Below are 20,392 nucleotides of genomic sequence, written 5' to 3'. Positions count from 1 at the left end.
TCCTTAGTAAACTTCACTTTGAGAGAATTGTACACTCACATACAGTTGTAAGAAATAGAGATCTAAGACCCCCAGGGTGGCTCAGTCAGTTACGCATCTGGCTCTTGGTGACAGCTCAGGTCATGATCTCACAGTTCATCAGTTCGAACCCTGCATTGGGGTCTATGCTGGCAGTGCATGTGGAGCCTGCTTGGGATTCTCTTTCTCCCTCTCTCTGCCCCTTCCCTGCTCGCTCTTTCCCTCAAAAAACAAACATTAAAAAAAAAAAAAGAAAAAGAAAGAAAAAGAAACAGAAATCTTATGTATTTTTTACCCAGGTTCCTCCAATATTAACATCTTGCAAAACTATAGAATATCACATATAAGACATTGAAATAACCCATTAATCTTACTCAGATTTCCCTAGTTTTATTTGTACTCATTTTGTTTATGGATTAGATCAGAGCAATTTTTATCACATTTGAAATTTTGTATCTAACCATGAGTCAAAAATATGGCAGTTCTACCATCAAGGATTTCTCCTCCTGTTTCATAACCACACATCTCAGTCCCTCACATGCCTCCAAGACAACAATTCTCTTTTCCTTACTTACAGTACACAGAATTACCAAAACACGTATGTACAGAATCCGTACTCTTCATAATTAACAAAGTTAAAAATAATATAATGAGATTAAAATACAAAATCACAATTTAAGAAAATTTTGTCAGGTTTAAAAAAACTGAGTTATTCAAATTTAAATTAGTCACAAGTAAAAAGGCCAAAGTATCTTAAATCATATTCAGAAGTAAAAGGTAAATTTTTAAAATTGACACAATAGAACTTATTTTTAACTACTGAGTAGTTTTTATTTCTGGCCAATGGTTCCAATTTTTACAATTGTTTAAACTTTTCCAATTTTATATATTTACTTGACAAACAAAATACAGTAGTCTTATACTCAATCCAAAATGTATTCCACTTCACTTGGCTTGTAACAATTTACCTTCAATTTCATTGGAGATGGACGAGGTCTCTTTTTTACTTCTATCCAAGGTTGTGAGTCCAAGTCGGGCAAACTGGTAGACAGACCTCTAGATATTGCTTGGAGATTACTCGTTTCAGTATTTTTCTTTGGGTTCAGTGGACTTCCAAATCTTGGAGAATTTGGGGCAGACTCTAAAATTTTAAGTTGGTATTTAGTTAAAATAATGGCTTTCTTACTTATAAAACACCTTATTTTTCTTTATTTGGGTTTGATTTTTTTTTTTTCACAAAAACATGATAAATCAAATCTCAATTATAATCTTCCCAAGGACTTTCAAACCTGAAAAGCTTGTATGATGTATTCAAGTAAAGCCAATGAATAACAGATAAAAGGAATGTCACCAACTCTTACACAGATCACATTCATTCAAACTTCTGAATATCAATTGAGTCACTAATTGTGACAATACATCTATTTAGGGGTCAATTCCGTGTGCAATCTTAAAATCTATTAATTATATATAATGAAATTATGGAACCTTGAATGCTACTAAGCCACAGACTAAATGTGTCTTTTATTGAAGGCAAAATCAGTCCTTCAGTGTTCTGCTATGATCTATAGTAAGCCATTATTCCTACTTTTCACATTTCCTTTGCTTAATGAGGTTTAACCGAATGCAGTGTGCCCACTTAGCTCACACTGAATACTGTTTATAAAGAGTAGCATGTCACATCATTAAAGTGCACTGCTCTGGCAATAAAATGTAAAACATTTTTTTTTAATTTTTATTTATTTTGAGAGAGACAGAGTACACAAATGGGGGAAAAGGGGGTGGGGGCGGGGGGGTGAGAATGCCAAGCAGGCTTCACACTGTCAGTGCAGAGCCAGATGCAGGGCTTGATCCCACAAACTGTGAGATCATCACTTGAGCCGAAATCACGAGTTGGATGCTAAACTGACTGATCACCCAGGTGCCCCTAAAACATTTAAAAACTCTGTTGGAATTAAAAATGCCTTTCTCCACACAATCTTTTAATCAGAATAATTACATGCTCTATAAATAAATTCCTAATTGATTCCTTTACAAATCTTTTTTTAAAGTCAAAGAATACTTGTTTAAAGTTATAATGCAATATGTACTTGAGTCATACAAAAATTTTAAATACTAATTTAAACTCTAAAATTCTAAACATCGTTTTAGTCCTGAAAGCCAATTACTTGAAAATACTGCAAAGTTGAATATTACATGGAGAAAGCTGAAATAAATGAACACCAACCATCTTTTTTTTTTTTTTTTTTTACTAAATGAAAATGCAAAGGCACATTCCAGGACTTTGGATTTGAGAAGAATATTCCAAGATTTTATTTCATCTACTACATGTTAGAGTTATTATCCTCTCCAAGAATGCATAGTTAGATCCAGGATTCAAATGCCAGATTACTATATTACTTTTTTTAAATGTATATTCCTTCATAATGGAAAAGGCTCTAAAACTGCATTGTCTAGTATGTAGCCACCAGCCAAGCCACATGGAGCTACTGAGCACTTGAAACATGGCCACTCCTAAAATGTGCTCAGGATAAGTGTAAGGTACATACCAGATTTCAAAGTCTTGGTACAAAAAAATTTTAAAAGGTAGAATGGATCCATAATTTTTATATTAACAATATTTAGGTATATTAAAATGTTTAAAATGTTATTAGAATTAATTTCATTTGTTTTGTAGCTTTTCAGGCTATTAAAATTATTAGGATTACATGTGTGGCTAACATTCTATTTCTATTAGACACTGCTGCTTTACAATTTTCTAAATTAATGGTATATGTATCATTAATTGATCCACAAAGGTAGTACAAGTGAAATGCTAGGTTTGGGCTGCAAGTAAAAAGTTATAGGAATGGGAAAATATTTAACAGCAGAGAACCCTATTCCTAACACTATAAATCATCTATGTTCAATGCAGTGACTAAATCTTTAAAAATTGACTAAGAACCACCACCCTAGCAACTGAGAATTAACTAAATTACTATGTACAGTTCATGTATAAATGATTAGAACAGCACCTGGCACATGGTAGGGAAATCAGTTACTACTATTTTTAACATAGAAATTTAATCTTAAACACCTACTTAAGTTTATTATATAATAATTTCTAAATGCTCTCTAAACTTGAATGTTTCTACCACGAGTCAAGTTTTTCACTATATCCATAACACATGTGCTTATAAATTAAATAACATTAAAATAAAGAATTTGGGTAAGACAAGAAAAATCTAGATTTTTTAAAGGAAGTGTTTATCTTATAATTACCTACACATATGCTCTATGTGATGTTTTCTTTTATAAAGATTTCAAACCTTATATGTATAAATTTTAAGGGTTAATGGTAAAGCACTCATCTTCCAAAAACAAATGAGTGAATATTACTTGGATGACTTGACATTAAACTTGCTTACAGATAAAAAAAAATTTGACACATACTTGGACACCTATAGGTTCTAACTTGTGAGAACATAGAAAAAAATTGATCTTTGCTGCCTTCATTAATTGAAAATTGTCAACCTGACTCTCCAGAGATAAATCACCATACGTATTCCATGGTATCTATCTAGTTTGACTTCTTTATGCACCCTGAATTTGGGTCATTATATAGATTGCTCTAAAAGCATTATATACTTTGTATGTGGCACATTCAGGAATACTTATGCAATTTTTCAAAGGAAATCTCACAGCTTATTAAAAAATCATTAGGGATCTTCCTACACATTTTTCAAAAAACCAAAAACAACATCAAAAAACCCCAAGAAGGTCAGGTACCTGATACTCTCAATTTTGATGAATGAAATCCTTTTACTTAAGAGCTGATAGTATAATACTATATCCAAAGAACTGCAAAACCTAAATTTTTAAATTAACATCTTACCATTCCCATAATCAACTTTTTCTGGTGCATTGAGGTCCTCTGTTCAGTGCAAAGGTGAACTCATGTTACACAATTCAACCTCCATAGAGGGAAAAATAGAAATTTTAATTTCTTTGATGAAAAAAAACCAAAAATGTTTAAATATTTTACCATATAAATCCCTCTGAAAGTATACATCAACAGTTACGTTTTTGAAACTTATGATCGTCTCATTAGACATAAAAAGGATATGGATAAAAGTTTCTTTACTTATAGGCACAGATAAATACAATCTATATTTCCTATCCTATATCCATTTCAAATTTTTGGTGACATACTACTTTGTATTGAAACTAAGGCTTTCTCATCAGAAGGTGATTATTAAGGTCAGAAATCTGAGGATTCATGGGAAAAGGCTGAATTTACATATTTATTCCTATGATGTCATGTGAATCAGCATAACTCTAAGAACATTCTGTCTTCCTATATGCCTTCATTATCCATCTAGTTAATGATGTATAATTTAAAGAACCTAAAAATTTTGACATACAAATACAGTGATTTTAGGGAAGATGTATGTGAGATGTAAATGAGTGTATATTTAAAAAACACAAAAATGTACAAGACGTTGTAATTTTATTCTTGTCATTTTATTAATAATGCATAAATGGTTAAATGAACAGGCATCACCAACTTGACTGACCTATCTTAGCTACCTGTGGAAAAAGTATATTCTATTTCTATCTAACTCACCTAATGCCTGTTCATAAGCAGATTAAAAATGTCATCTTGGACCCCAGATTTACACAATAAATTAATCTAACTTACACAATCAGACATTATGTCTTTTTTAAGAAAACCTAAAAATTGTCACTTTTCTTCAACTTTTAAAACATCTGCCCAAGTTTCTTGCTTGGCAAGGTTTAGAGGCACAGAGGGCTAACAACCAAAGAAACACTAAATAAAAATATCTGTGAGACTGTCCATCAGTACTTTATTGATGGCAGGTCTCATATACTCGTGTATAAAAAATACATTTTGAAGAGTTTAGAAAAAAATATTCTTGTTCATTTCTCAAATTTTTTATCCCTCAGTGTCCACATTAATACATCTTACAGTCCATGTGAAATATTATGACAGCATGTGAGTTGTAGACTGCACACTATACTAAAGGGCAGATCAAATAGCAAAGGACCTAACAATCTAGGAAATGCCACTCAAGCCTATTTCTGCTTTATTGATCTGGACACAGGTACAAAAGTCTGGGAGGAAAAGACAGAATCTTGCAATAATTCCAGAATGATAATTAACTTTCCCACCGTAAATAAAAGTAGCACATGCAGCCCAGGCTAATTACACACAAATGGTGGCTCCTATAAAAACAACAGCAGTCCTCTGGTCTGTCTCTCATCATCATCACAAAGGTGTTTATCTCCATTGTAGTGGTGGCCCAACCTCCTCCACAAGGAGTTGGGAGTAGACATTCTTGCATAGAAGTAAGTCTGGTCGCTTTCATTTCTGCAGCACGATTTGCTCCAATGTTTATAATATTTCAGTGAGTCACCTATTCCTCTGCATATTCCGATCAAATGACATCCAAGAGCATCAGTAGATCATCACCCTGACTGAAAAAAGTTTAAGCACACATTTTTTCCCAAGAGGGAATGTCTTAAAAATGATCCAGGAAAAAATTCTTATTATTAAAGCAGTTTTTGGAAATTCTAATTACCATCAATTCTTTAATCAGTAACCTTAATAATTCCATAACAGTACCCCAATTCTGCTTTCAAATATAGATCATCCTGTCTTTACAAGACGGGACTGAAGCACACAGGTAACAACATTAAAGTCAAGCCCACTCTTGAATATAAGACTTTTAAAACTATTTCAATCCTATTAGACTACTCCAATCTTAGAAGAGGAAAACTGGCACAATATATCTATAATCATTTAGTAAAACTAAGAAGATGGACAGAAATTCCACACAGGACAAAGTACACAAGAATAGAGCAGAAATTTACCCATAATTCTTAAATCTCTATTTAATTTATGGTTCTGTGAGAGGATAATATGAATAGAATTGAGAGCATCAAAAGTCATTCAGTTATCTTTAATTTTCCTATTGAATCTAAATAAACCTTTTGAAAGGATAGGTAAATTGAACCAAATAGCCCACCATTACACTGCTTGCTCTAGAAGAAAAGCTGTTACCTGTATGTGAACAAAAAGCTTGGCCTGGTACAAACTCTGGGCAATCAATCAGTTGAGAGAAGTCTGTCTGTGGCACAGTACGTGGAGGAGGGCCTGGAATTGGCCATTTTTCCGGCTCTATCTTTTTTCTCATTTTCTCATCCACAATTTCCACTTCTGTGCTATCTTTCAATGCCTATAAATAGGTATTTTCAGATACTAGAGAACTTTCATTCAAAACATTTAAATTGCATATCCTATAGTTCTAATCACCTAAAAAAATTTTAAATCTGAAATTAGCAGATATTATACAGAGTAAATGTTTTTAAAAGCATCCACAAATTAACTACTTAGAACAAATTTCTAAATCATTTGCCCCTGTGATAGGTAACAGATATCCTGATACAATATGCAGCAGATAATTTGGTTTTCACAACAGAGTAGGCATTTAAGGATTATTATATCAACTAGAAGCAAACTACTTCTATGGCAATTAAGCTTTATTGTCAATTTTTTTCTCTCATATTTCTTTTTATCCTACCTTAATATCACCAAATAAAATTTAGGCATTATTTTAATGACTACCACCATTAATTAAATGATAAAAAAACACACATATACATTCCTCACAATACCCCATAAGGTACATAGATGAGGAAACTGAGGCTCAAAGAAATAAAGTAACTTCATAAAGATTATACACTAAGTATGAGGCAATACAAGGACTCACATAATTTATTAGCTACCCACCACCAAAAGTCTTAGCCACTAGGCCAAAGTGCTTTGCAAAAATACACATGCTGTAATTTAACGGTAAAATAAAATTAGAACAAAATTTCCTCAAAATAAAAGACTTACTGATCTGAATTTTATCTGAAATTCAAAGGTACTCACCTTCTAAAAATTAAATGAGAAAATATACAAATATATAAAAACTGAATATACATACTTGTTATTTTATAAAAGTTATAACTTGCTATATTTTAGTTGGAGAACATATGTGTACAACTTTTTATACCTGTATGCCTTTAGTATACTACTTACTTTTCAAGTTACATTTTCCATAACTGGACAGTACTTTAAAATTAGTATTACAAATTATTTAAAAACAAACTCTTTTGATGGGAACCAGGATACTCTCTGAAAAAAATAGAGAGTCTGAAACACAGAATAAAGGAAATAAGGAAGAAGCCTAAAATAAAAAGTTTGAATTGGTGATATCTATATTTTTTTCCTAACATATTTTCCCAGTTTTGTCTATTGAACATTCTAGAAGCAATGACACCCTGGTAGTAAACTGTAGTACAGTATACTCAGCATCCAGATCCTGCAACAACATGGATGAATTTCAAAAACTATAAATGAAAGGGTCAGGAGACAGAAGAATTCCATTTACACAAATGTGTACAAATAAAGACTAATCTATACTGATACAATAAGAAAAGTAGTTTGGGATGGAGCAGAGGGTTGGTAGGGGAGGACTGACTGTGACTGGAATGACCATTAAGTTAAGTTTTTAGAGTAATGGGCTATATCCTTTTGGGGGCAGGCTTACACAATTTCAAAACTCAAAATAAATACCTAAGACCTCTGCATTTTACAGCATGCTATTTATACCTGAATTAAAAAACAAAAACAAAAACAAAAACAAAAACCTTGAGGGGTGCCTGGATGGCTCAGTTAAGCATCCGACTTCGGCTCAGGTCATGATCTTGCGGTTTGTGAGTTCAAGCCCCGCATCGGGCTCTGTGCTGACAGCTCAGAGCCTGGAGCCTGCTTCAGATTCTGTGTCTCTCCATCTCTCGGCCCCTCCCCTGCTCATGCTCTGTGTCTCTCTGTCTCTCAATAATAAGTAAACGTTAAAAAGAAAACAATTAAAAAAAAAAAAAAAACCTTGAAACTTTCTTAATGGTTTAAATTTTTCAAAACCATGTTTGGAAAAAGACTGCCAATAGTGTTGGTAGAATGTGGAGCAAGTGAAACTCTCAATGGTGGTAGTTTTAATTGGTTCATTAATTTGGAAAAAATGCTTAGCAGTATCTTCAAAAGCTAAGTGTGTGTGTGTGTGTGTGTGTGTGTGTGTGTGTGTGTGTGTATGTATGTATACACCCATCATTTCACAAGAAAGTACATATGTCCATCAAAAAATACATACAATAATATTCACAACAGTACCACAGATTCAAACTGTAAAGAACCCAGGTATCTACAAACAGGAGCATGGAAAAGTACATTGTATTATATTCATACAAGGAAATACTAACCTAAAATGGATAGTCAACAACCGCTACACACCAACAACATGGATAAATCTCACAGAAATGGTAACTATAAGTCAGATACAAAAAAATATACACACCTCTGATTATGTGAAGTTAAAAAACAAATGAGAGAACTCTAAAGAAGTAATTACCTTCGAGAAGAGCATAGTAGTACAGGTTAGGAGGGGACACAAGGCAGCTGCCTGGGATGTTGAAAATGTTCTATATCTTAATCTGGGTATTGGTTACACAACTATATTCATAGGGAAAAGTAATCTATAATCCTATGATTTATAACATACAGTGTATAAATTATGCCTCAATTCAAAAGAAAAAATCTGAGGGGAAAAAAACCAAAGTTCTTTATATACAACTATTGAGTAATCTTCTAATATATACTGTTTTTAGAAAGAAAGACATAACAATATATGTATGTAGTATAACATGAACTATCTCAGGAGAATTAATAAACAGAAAAGAAGTAACAATGATAGTCACCAAGAAAGATTTAACTAACTCACTGTTGGAGAAACATGGGAAGGAAGAAATTCTTCACTACATAATCTTTGATTCTTAAATCACAGGGAATTTATTCCCTATTGAAAAAAAAGCTCAAGAAGAACATAAAGAGACCAGAAGTTGTGATTTAGATTTAGCATCAGACAAAAATTATGTTTTACACAAAATTAAGGAAAAGATCTAGACAAGAGTTTTAATAAAGCCAAACCATGTTTATCCTGAACTCCTAAACAACGAGTTAAAGTGTACAGTTAACATTTCTAGACACCTGAAGCTTTTTCTAGTAATGTTGGTGCTTTTTTTTTTTAAAGATTATTTATTTTGAGAGAGAGAGAGAGAACAGGAACATAAGTGGGGGAGGGGCAGAGAGAGGAAGAATCCCAAGCAGGCTCTGCACAGTCAATGCACAGAGCCCAAGGTGGGGCTTGAACTCACAAAACCATGAGATCATAACCTGAGCCAAAATCAAGAGTTGGGACCTCAACCCACTGGGCCACCTAGGCACCCCTGGTCCTTTTCTTAATGGTATCTATTATTATGAAAAACTACCAACGTTAGAATACATAGATAATGTATTCCTAGTTCCTGGTCCTATGCCTGGTATCAAGAGTAAAGATTTTCATGTGTGAAGACTTAGAGATAAGACACCAGCACACATTCTGAGGAACCATAGTCAGCCAATTTTGAAACAAGGTTTCAGATAAGAGTAGTAGGCATAGTTCTAAGGACTTCACAAATACTGTATTAATTACTTCCCTTAAGCCCTTATACTCTATAATAGTTTAAGTATTATTTACCCTCTTTTAACAATGAGAAAACAAGCATGAAGAGGTTAAATAACTTGAATAGAATTACAGAACCGATTAGCTAAAGTTCCAGGATTAATTGGATTAAGGAAAGGAAAAAAAAAAAAAAAGGAAGACACAAATAGACCTCAGCTGTGGAGCAAGAATCAGGAATGCAGTAAACTGGATCTACCATATGATCCAGTAATTCCAATTACTGGATATACCCCCCAAAAATAAAAACAGGATTCTAAAGAGATATCTGCATGCTCATGTTTATTGCAGCATTATTCACAGTAGCTAAGATATGGAAACAATTTAAATACTCATCAATAGATGAATGGATAAAGAGGATGTGACATATATATCTATATATCGATATATACAGGTAGATAGATAGATATCAGAATGTTATTCAGCCTAGAGAAAGGACACCCTGCCATTTGCAACAACATGGATGGACCTTGAGCATATTATGCTAAATGAGAGAAGTGAGACAGAAAGACAAGTACTACATGATATCACTTATATGTGGAATCTAAAAACATGAAACTTTAAATAAAAAAAAGAATAAGATAGTGTTTACCAGGAAACAGTGGGTGGGGGAGATAAGACTGATGTTTAAGGGCACAAACTTGCAATGAGTAGTAAATAATCGACAGAGATTTCATGCACAGTATGAGGACTATAGACAAGAATACTGTACTATAATTATGTACATGATATGTACATTATGATAAATATCACAACAGTAATCATATTACAATATTCATGTATCAAAGTAAAAAAAAAGTATAGTAAGCTGAAAATGAATGGGAGTAAACAGACTCAGTAAGATAGGCTGTGTAGAAAACTTCAACCAGGGGCACCTGGATGGCCCAGTCAGTTGAGCCTTGATTTCCGCCCAGGTCACGATCCTGGGTTGAGGGACAGAGCCCTGAATCAGGCTCCACGCAGAGCATGGAGCCTACTTGAGATGTTCTCTCTCTCTCTCTCTCTCCCTGTCTCTCTCTGTCCCTCTCCCCTGCTCATGTGCTCTCTTTCTGTCTCTCCAAAATAAAATAAAACTAAAAAAAAAACAAAAAAAAAACAAAACCTCAACAAACAAAAAAGAAAAACCTCAACTAGGGCAGATAGGGGTGTGAGCTCAAGTATATTTTACCTCTTTTGATTGTTCTTTTCAAGAACGAAAAAATTTGAGCCTATTAAGCTACATATAGCAAAAAGTTGGTAGAAAGTAAACGAAAATCCCAAAAACAGGAATGAACAGTAGAAGGACATCCTTGAAAACTAACAATAGCAGCAAATCATTATTTAAGGCTTACTGTTTGTGCCAGATACTGTCATCACACATTTCATCTCTAGGACTACCCTATGAAGTAGGTAGTGTTAGGATTTCCACTTTATAGAAGTCTCAGGACATTACCCAAGGTCACAGAGCTACAAGGATGTGCATGCAGATTGTTAAGTCCATGCTCTAAACTACTATGTTTATATTGCAAAACCCAATGAAATCTTACATTCTTAACAGATAAAGGGCAATTTTTCCCATTTAACAGATAAAGGACAACTTTCCCATTCATTACAGTGGGAAAGGTGCATAATGAATATTAAATGAATGCAGATCTATGCTGTTCTAAATCACTGTGCTTATGTATTTCTGTATTTCAATAATAGCAGTATTTCCTTCTCTATCAATAATTGTAACCATAACAGTAATGCAAAAGTTCTTTTAAATATTCCTTCCCTTCTACTACATCTTCTACTAGAAGATGTAAGGAAGCAGATAATCAATAACTTGAAAATTATGCTTGAGGGTTTAATGGGAATACCAATAGACCAAAAAAACATACCATAATAAAATTACAACCAGATTCCTACAAAGTACAGAGAGTCGGGGAAATCAGTCACAACTTCATTGAAAATGACAGCTAAAATAGATCTTTGCTATTAGCACAGACAATGGAAGTACTTAATAAACTCATTCTACTACAAATATTATATTTTTATGAATACTAAGCTTTGCAGGAAAAAACAGTCTTCTTAAAATTACAAAGAAACTTTAAATAGTATTTATTAATAAATGCAACAATGACACTGTTTGAAGTAACTTCTTTCATAAAACAAAGACTCATTAATTACATGTCAACAAATAAATCACTAGTTTATATTGTTTTGAAATATTGACTCTTCCTGTAACTAGTTTTTAAAACATGGAGCACACCTGCTCAAAACAAATTGCTAAAAAAATCAAAGAAATCTGTTAAGAAAATTAAAAGATGAAGGACACTTGGGTGGCTCAGTTAAGCATCCAACTTCAGCTCAGGTCATTATCTCATGGTTCATGAGTTCTAGCCCCTCATCAGGCTCGCTGCTGCCAGCACAGAGCCTGCTTCGGATTCTCTGTCTCTCTCTCTACCCCTCCCTGGCTCACGCTCCCTCTCTCTCAAACACAAACATAAAAAAAAAAAAAAAGAAAAGAAAAAGAAAATGAAAACATGAGCCAAAGACTGGGGTAAAAAAATCTGTAAAATACACACAAAGCACTTGTATCCAGAATAAAGAACTCTTACAATAAAAAGAATAAAAATAAAAACCCTCCAATAAAAATAGGCAAAATATCTGACCAGACATTTCAACAAATAAGATACACTGATGGCAAATACACACATAAAAAGATGCTCAACATCATTAGTCATTAGGGAAATGCAAATTAAAGCCTCAATAAAAAACCACTACATATCTATTATTCAAAAAAACTGACAATATCAAGTCTTTCAAAACTGTAGCCAAAGGGCAAATTTGATTATACCTATGTAGGCAACAGAAAAACAAAAATGTTCAAAGCATTTCTAGAGCAGGACAAAAAATTTAATAAAAGCATTAGGAATACATCTGGAAATACTGCTTTAAATTACCCTTTCTATAGCACATGAAAAACTCTCAAAATTTTAATAAATAGAAATACATGCCATTTTGCAGCAACCTGAAGAAGACTTAACCAAAAACACTCAAGAAGGTCCGAGTTTGAAGGGTCAGGTTAAAAACAGGTGGTAACATCATTAGTAAATCTTTGAGGGGTCTCCAAGGTTAGAAATTTATTTGGGTTTTATAAAATGAAAAAAAGCCATGAGATGTAGTCTAAGCTTTAGGTAACTACAGGTTATCTTTTGCTTTTTTTTTCCTACGTTTTTTTCTAATTTTTTTTTTTTTTAACATTTATTCATTTTTTGAGAGACAGAACACAAGCAAGGAAGGGGCAGAAAGAGAGAGGGAGACACAGAATCCAAAGGAGTCTCTAGGCTCTGAGCTGTCAGCACAGAGCCCAATTCAGGACTCAAACCCACAGACTATGAGTTCATGACCTGAGCTGAAGTCGGATGCTCTACAGACTAAGCCAGCCAGGTATCCCTCCTTTTTTTTTTTAATACTTGAGAGAGAGAGAGAGAGAGTGAGAGAGAGAGTGGGGGTGGGGCAGAGAGAAAGAGAAGAGAGAGAGGAGAGAGAGAATCCCAAGCAGGGAGACTAGATCTAATGACTTTGATATCATAACCTGAATGGAAATCAAAAGTTGGGACACTTCACCAACTGAGCCACCCAGGCACCCCTTTAAGTTTTTTAATATAACTTTTAGAGGAGAGTTACTTAATAGCATAATTGAATGGAAAGTACAGACTGTTTTGCAACTATTTTTTAAATAAATAATTACCTCTAAAATGAGATTAAGGTTTGTAGTGAGAGCCTGAACACGGTGGAAACCAGCAATCAGGGAAATAGGCAAGAAACCCTGTTCATCCATCTTTCTCCTAAGAAAGAAGTCCCGTTCCAAATTTTCTACACTGAAGTAATATTCACTGAAAAAAAGAAACAAGCAAAAATAAGTAAACATAAGTTTAATTAATTTATTCAATAGGAAACAAAAATATCTATCACTTATATATCAACAGCTTTAAAATTATTTTATTAGCAATATACAGATTTAATACAACATAGATAGAAGGTAAATACAAGACCAAAGCCCTACCAAGTTATAATTTCTTATCCATGAGTAGAAAGAAACTTAAAATACTGATTCTCTTCCAAAAAACTAACATTAACTTCTACTTAGATCAGCTTTACCTAAGCATAAAGAATTAACCAGCATTTTACTTTAAAACAGTTCAATAACTGATTTTTTTTAAATGAGTCAATTAAAGGAAACTTTTTATTAAAAGCTACTTTAACTTGTTTCATTTAAACACTAAATAACAACTAAACACATGTCAACAGATTGCCTTCCAACTTTTCCCACATCACTGAGAACAGCTTTCTTGGAAGTACTCTTTGTGAAGTTTACAGAGTAGATTACAGTTTGTTTTGTTTTCTAAATAGACGGGGTAGTGACATTGTTTAATCCTGAATGCTAGCAACCAGTACAAAGCTACTGAGTAAAAACTGAGTGAATACATGAGCACAAGGGTACACACACAATTATATATCTACAAGATCTCCCTGTATCTTTGATGGAGAGAACTATAAAAGACATTTAAGAATGAACAGAATATACAGCTGAACAAGGAATATCTATGATACATGGGGGTACATGGGGTACCATGAGGTACATGGGGAAAAAAATACAGAAAAAGCTAGCTTAGATACCTTAATCTTCTCTAGGAAAGTAGAGAGAAATGTAAATGGATAAACTGTATGATCAATAACTATAAGTTCTAAAATACAAAGATAATATGAGTATATTCAATAGTGGCATTTGAGAAACAAGTTTAGAATTACAGCCTCCATGGGGTGCCTGGGTGTCTCAGTGGGTTGAGCATCTGACTTCGGCTCAGGTCATGATCTCATGGCTCACGAGTTCAAGCCCCAAGTCAGGATCTGGGCCAACAGCTCAGAGCCTGGAGCATGCTTTGGATTCTGTGTCTCTGTCTCTGTCTCTGCCCCTCCCCACTCACGCTCGCTCTCTCTCTCTCTCTCAAAAATAAACATTAAAAAAAATTTTTTTTTAAATTACAGCCTCCATATAGAAAAACAAAAATAGAATTCTAGAGAGAACAAGAGGACAAATGGGGGAAAATGTAGAAAAGAATACAAAAGAAATACATGACATCAGTGATGATATGGCCTACAAGTTAATAATCCTATACTGTTCCCAAATCAGAGACAGTTATCAAAGATCGGTGGCAAATTATGAGAAAGCACACCAACTCATGTATTTAGTAACACAGGGTTACTAAAGATACCCTTGAAATATTTAGGTCAAAATCTAACTTTGAAGAAATAATCACCCATAAATGAGAAATGGCTTTGAGCTACTTTTCACTAGGAGAAAAAAATCTTACTTTAGAAATGTAAATACTCAAGTTGTTTCTTTATAGTCAGATATTTATCCAGTGATCAAAGCGCAAAGCTCCCTTGGATCAGTGAACTACTACTGAAATCTCAGTAACACTAGTAAATCATTTACTTGTTTTAAACACTGAAGAAAAAAAAATCTTAAATCTTGAAGAAACAAAAATCCTGATTTTGTTATACCTCCAAAAGCCCTTTTCATAGTGCCTGGCATGTGGTGGGTACATCATACACTTCAAAAGTCCTTTTCACAGTACTTGACATAGTGGCACATGATACATATGCTTAAATTCTAAATTTTCACACATTAAGACATTTGATTTAGTCACAAGTTAAAACCGTTCTTAGACAAAAACTTCTCTGAATCATTAATAAGATGGTTTTTTATTCTACTACTTCATGAAAATCTTAGTATCTAAATAAATTCATAAATCACCCTATTACCTATGGTATTTATTTTTTAAACTTCTAATGGGCTACAAACTACTCATCTCTAAATGTGAATGTCAGAAGAGACTGTCCTGGCTAGAAATAATCAAGATCTTAAATTTTTAATATTCTGATATTAAAAAATGACAATACTTTTTCAGTTAAAATAATTTTAAAAACTCAATCGTCCCTAATACAGTTAAGCCTCTTACTTTCAAAATACATTTAGCATAATTTTCCACAAATGCAAGAAAGTTTTCAGTAACTTCTCAAAGAGAAAAATGTAAACCCTACTCAATGAGCCTATCTATATTAAGTATGAGAAACCTCAAAGAAAACAAAGTCAAAAGCATGACTCCAGAAGTCCACTAATCGAAGAATAACAGTAAAGAGCCATTCTAAACCTGGTACTCTAACATCTGCCAAAAACCCTATTGCTAAAACAGCAACAAGAAAAAAAGGAGTCATGCCCAGTGCTGTGTCTGACATTTTGTTCAGTGTCCTAGGGGACATTATCATGTCCTACCTTAGAAGCTCTGGATTCTACACTGCATGATCAGAAATTTTGTCAACACTGAAGTAGCTCTCTGCTCCTCCCTCAATTGTATGAGCACATTGGAGGCCGATTATCCTGACATGGAGTTGCATATCCACTGTCAGGTCTCAGAAGGGACCTGGCAGCAAGAGTTACAAAAAAGACAGGAATAGTGGTTTGAAGTTGATAGCCACATGCCAGGCACTTTCTGCCCATAAAAAGGCCCTTTTCTTCAGTGTTTGCGTCAACTGTAACAAAAGAAGCAAGAACAAAATAAACAAGTTGCTTCATATTGTATGTAAGCCAATCAAATCCACCATGAAGACATCCCAGGAAAATGCCTGGATGATGCCGATGAAGAAATTATTTTCTAACAGAGTCAATTTTCTTTCTTAAATAAAGATAGATGTTTTTAAGATACTTAAACCCTTTCAAAAATAGTTTTACTTTGTTAAGGATAAAAAAGTAATCAAATTTCAGCAAACTGGTTATGCCAGTCACTTGAGGACATTTTTTCACCACTATACAAACACACTATATAAATAGGCAAAACCTTCTATACAATACTAATATGTACAAGGGTTATTTTTTCTCTTAACGACAATAGACTATTCTCCTAACATCAACTTCAGTACTTCAGAGGGCAACTATTATGAAAACCAGAATAAAAAGTTTGAACTAAAAAAGATTAGGTAGTTCCCCTTCAATATGTGCCACAAAGAAAGAGAACTTAAAAGTTAAAAAAACAAACTTAGAATTTTGAAATCATTAGCTAAGTAAAAATATATCTATCACCACTTTTTGTCATTTATGTTCATTTGTGAATTTCAATATAAGCATTTATTTGCAAATAATAAGCCAGGCTTCACTTGTTCAACATCAAATATCTATATGGCAATTTTATATTCTTATATTTAATCACTCCTAATATACCATGACAATATTCTTTCAACTAACGCCCTTTAAACAGAGAAATACCTGAACAGTAAACAAAGCAGAAGTCTTATGTAACAACATAAACCAAATATAAATTTTTAAAAAATACTTCACTAACATTTCCTAGAAAAAAAAAAACAAAATACTATTAAAAATCTACCAATTTTACTAAGAAACGGCTTAAAAATGTATTATAACGTATTCACTATCAACGATGTTAAAGTTTGATGTTACTATCCCATCTGCTATGTCTGATCGACTTACATTTGGCGTTTAATATACTCTTTAAGCAATGTTTCTTCCACAGGATACACCTGTACACCTGTACCATCATCATAGTAATACATCATACTGGTATTAAGTTCTGTTTGAAATGGCTGATCAGTCCTTTCACCATGTTCTCGATAACCATATGAATAATCGAAGTTCACTTGATGTGAATAAAGAGAAAGAAAAGTGATTACAGATTTTTTTTTTTTTAAAAAGAGAAACAGTTACTATAAAGAAAAATCCAAAGTCAAGTATTTGAAGGGGTAACAATTACAAAACCACCTCAATTATCAGACAAAAAATATTAGTTAAAACATTATATGGGATAGTGGGCAAAACTAACAGATGGCTTGCACACTTTTTGAAACTCTATCTAATTTAACAAAATTCATGTCCTACATCGAGGATTTCCTCTGCCTCGTCCTCTTCCCCGTCCTCGGCCTCTTCCTCGGCCTCGAAACGAACCTCGGATATTACCACCCTCACTTCTCACACTGGAAACTTCATCTTGATCGTCTCTCTTTTCTCTATCACGCCTCCAACCTTTTAAAAACAAAAATATTTTTATACATTCCAATTTGCAACAGTAAATAACATGACTATTTTTATGAAAACATGGCAACTACCCCTCCCCATTTTGTAACAAGTTGTTAGTAACCAGGCATTCTTCAGATAGATACTAACTTAAGAGAGCTCACAGGAATTGGTCAAAATGTCCCTGGCATGAAAGAGGGTCCACAAAAGTATTGACATAAAGAAAACATTTTGATAAGGAAAATAATATACTAAAAAAAGAAGAGGTCCTTTGTTAAGATGGATGGTACTATTCAAGATTCAAGACGTTCCAAGACTACTGAATGTGCATTATATAAAACTCCTTAAAAAAAAAACAACAAAAAAAAAAACTCCTTAAAAAAGTTTTACAAAATGTTTAAAGAAACATCTCTATTTAAGTAAAAGAAATTCCTTTTAAAGAAAAAAAGGAAATGAAAACACAAAACAAACTGGGAGATGATATCTGCAGTACAATATAAGAATTATATCCAGAATACACATAGAATGCACTATCGTGCACGCATGCGCGCGCACACACACACACACACACACACACACACACAGTAACTCAGTGGGAAAAATGGCTACAAGATAGGTAGTCAAACAGGAAATGCAAATGGGCAATAAGCAAAAAGTGGTGTTCAGCCTCATTGGTCATGAGAAATGCAAATTAAGACAAAGAATATTTGATCTACCCCAGTCTGACAAATATTTTCAGGTCCTATAATTAATCAAATATTGATCAAGAAGAAAAGGTAGAACATTGTATACAATTAGTGAGAGCAAAGTCAGGCACATCCACTTTGAAAAACAAATTGGAATAATTAAATAAATTTGAAGGTACAAATATCTTAGAGACCAAGGGTTTTGCAAACTTGGTACTACTGACACTTTGAGCCAGCTAACTCTCTAGTGTAGGGGCCTACAGAATGGTTAGCATCAGCCATGACCTCTACCAACTAGATGCAAGTAGCACTCACTCACCACCCCCTCCAAGTTGTGAAAACCAGTATTATCTCCAGACAATGCCAAATGCCCCCTTGGGAGTGGGGGAAAATCATCTCTATTGAGAATCACTGGCCTAGATGCTGCAAATCCTCTTCAATGTATACCCTAATACAGTTTTTTTTCCAAACACTTCTGCCTCAACCCACAGTAAGCCTTACTGTATATCACACCCTGGAACACACAAATTTTTTGTAATTTAAACACAACTGCCATAAAAATTTTTCTGTGTGAAGAACTCTGAGTCTATCAATTTTTTTGGAAAAACCTGATCATCACCCAGTACACCAATTTCATAATGCACTCATGGGTTGCAGTCTTAAGAAATTACCCCAAAGGGGGCACCTGGGTGGCTCAGTTGGTTAAGTGTCCAACTTCAGCTCAGGTCACGATCTTCCAGTTTGTGGGTTCAAGCCCTGTGTCAGGCTCTGTGCTGACAGCTTGGAGCCTGCTTAGGATTCTGTCTCTCCCTCTCTTTCTACCCCTCCCCCACTAGTGCTGTCTCTGTCTCTCTCTCAAAAAAAAGAAAAGAAAAGAAAAGAAAGGAAAAGAAAAGAAAGAAATTACCCCTAAAGAACTTCTTGTACATGTTTACTGGAAAACATGCATAAAAATGTAAATATTTATTACACTTTAAAAAAACTGAAACAATCCAAATGTCCACCAACAGAAGAGATTTTATCAAATACTGAAATGCCCTTTAGCAGGGGGAAAAAAAACCAAACGTAAGGACTTACAACAATACACCAACATGCGGGGCGGGGTGCCGGGTGGCTCAGTCGGTTAAGTGTCCGACTTCAGCTCAGGTCATGATATCACAATTCCTGAGTTCGAGCCCATGTCAGGATCTGTGCTGACAGTGCAGAGCCTGGAGCCCTCTTCAAGTTCTGTGTCTCCCTCTCTCTGCCCCTCCCCTGCCCCTGCTCTCTCTCTCTCAAAAATAAACATTTTAAAAAATTTTTAAAAAAAGAAAAAAAAATAAATCAATATGCATTAATCTAAGAAAATTAGACTAAAGTTTAAAAATTACTGCCACAAAAAAAAATGTACTGTCACAGAATATGTTAATGGAGTCATACTGAATGTCAGCTTCAAATAAAAATATTCAAACAACAAACATTCAGGTCTTTTTTCTTCTGAGAAGGGAAGCAATGGGATGAAATTGCATGGGGCACACAGAAGTTCAAAGGTAATGGTAATATACATTTCTAAACTTGGTCCTGAGTCCCCAGTGTTCATTTTATGTTTGTTCTTTACAACTCTGTTTTCTTATACGCCCAATATTTAATAAGTAAAATATATTATGAATATATATTACTTTTTGAATAAAATATTAAAGTGATACATATGAGAAACTATGATACAAAGGCAAAAAAAGGTCAGTTTTTCTGTAGAAAGTTTCATAATTTTAAAGTCATTTTTGTGGACAATTGAGTAAATATAACTAGATTTTAGAAGATACTAGGGAATTACTGTGGTTTTTCCTAGGTGCTGCATTTTCTTTGAATATCAGTGCTGAAGTGTCATGATTATCTGCAAGTTACTTTCAAATAATTCAACAAATAGAGGAATTAAATACAGCAAAATTACTAAATCTAGGTTGTGGTTAGACAGGTATTCACTATACAATTCTTTCAACTTTTGTGTGTTTAAAGTATTCCATAACATAATTGGAAACTTTTGAGTGGTATTA

The 20,392-nt window shown here is 33.7% G+C and overlaps 1 protein-coding gene across 1 annotated transcript in view; it reads right to left on the bottom strand.

Moving 5' to 3' along the window:
* Nucleotides 1–4,231: 4,231 nt before the first annotated feature.
* The window catches only part of LARP1B (La ribonucleoprotein 1B), a 35,303-nt gene continuing 19,142 nt past the window's right edge, over nt 4,232–20,392 (bottom strand). Inside the window, exons 6-10 of the mRNA XM_047091895.1 lie at nt 17,539–17,682; nt 17,134–17,299; nt 13,336–13,480; nt 6,083–6,257; nt 4,232–5,496 (exon numbers count right to left, since the gene is read on the bottom strand). Of these exons, the coding sequence (XP_046947851.1) occupies nt 5,477–5,496; nt 6,083–6,257; nt 13,336–13,480; nt 17,134–17,299; nt 17,539–17,682 (650 nt within the window). The 3' untranslated portion in view covers nt 4,232–5,476. The remainder of the gene's footprint in view (nt 5,497–6,082; nt 6,258–13,335; nt 13,481–17,133; nt 17,300–17,538; nt 17,683–20,392) is intronic.

This window comes from Lynx rufus, unplaced genomic scaffold (assembly GCF_022079265.1).
Source record: "Lynx rufus isolate CCGP_SWC_20201006 ecotype Redwood Valley unplaced genomic scaffold, mLynRuf1.p SCAF_3, whole genome shotgun sequence".
Taxonomy (NCBI): Eukaryota; Metazoa; Chordata; class Mammalia; order Carnivora; family Felidae; genus Lynx; species Lynx rufus.
The sequence above is the reverse complement of the archived record's forward strand: the minus strand, read 5'-3'. Positions and strand labels throughout refer to the sequence as shown.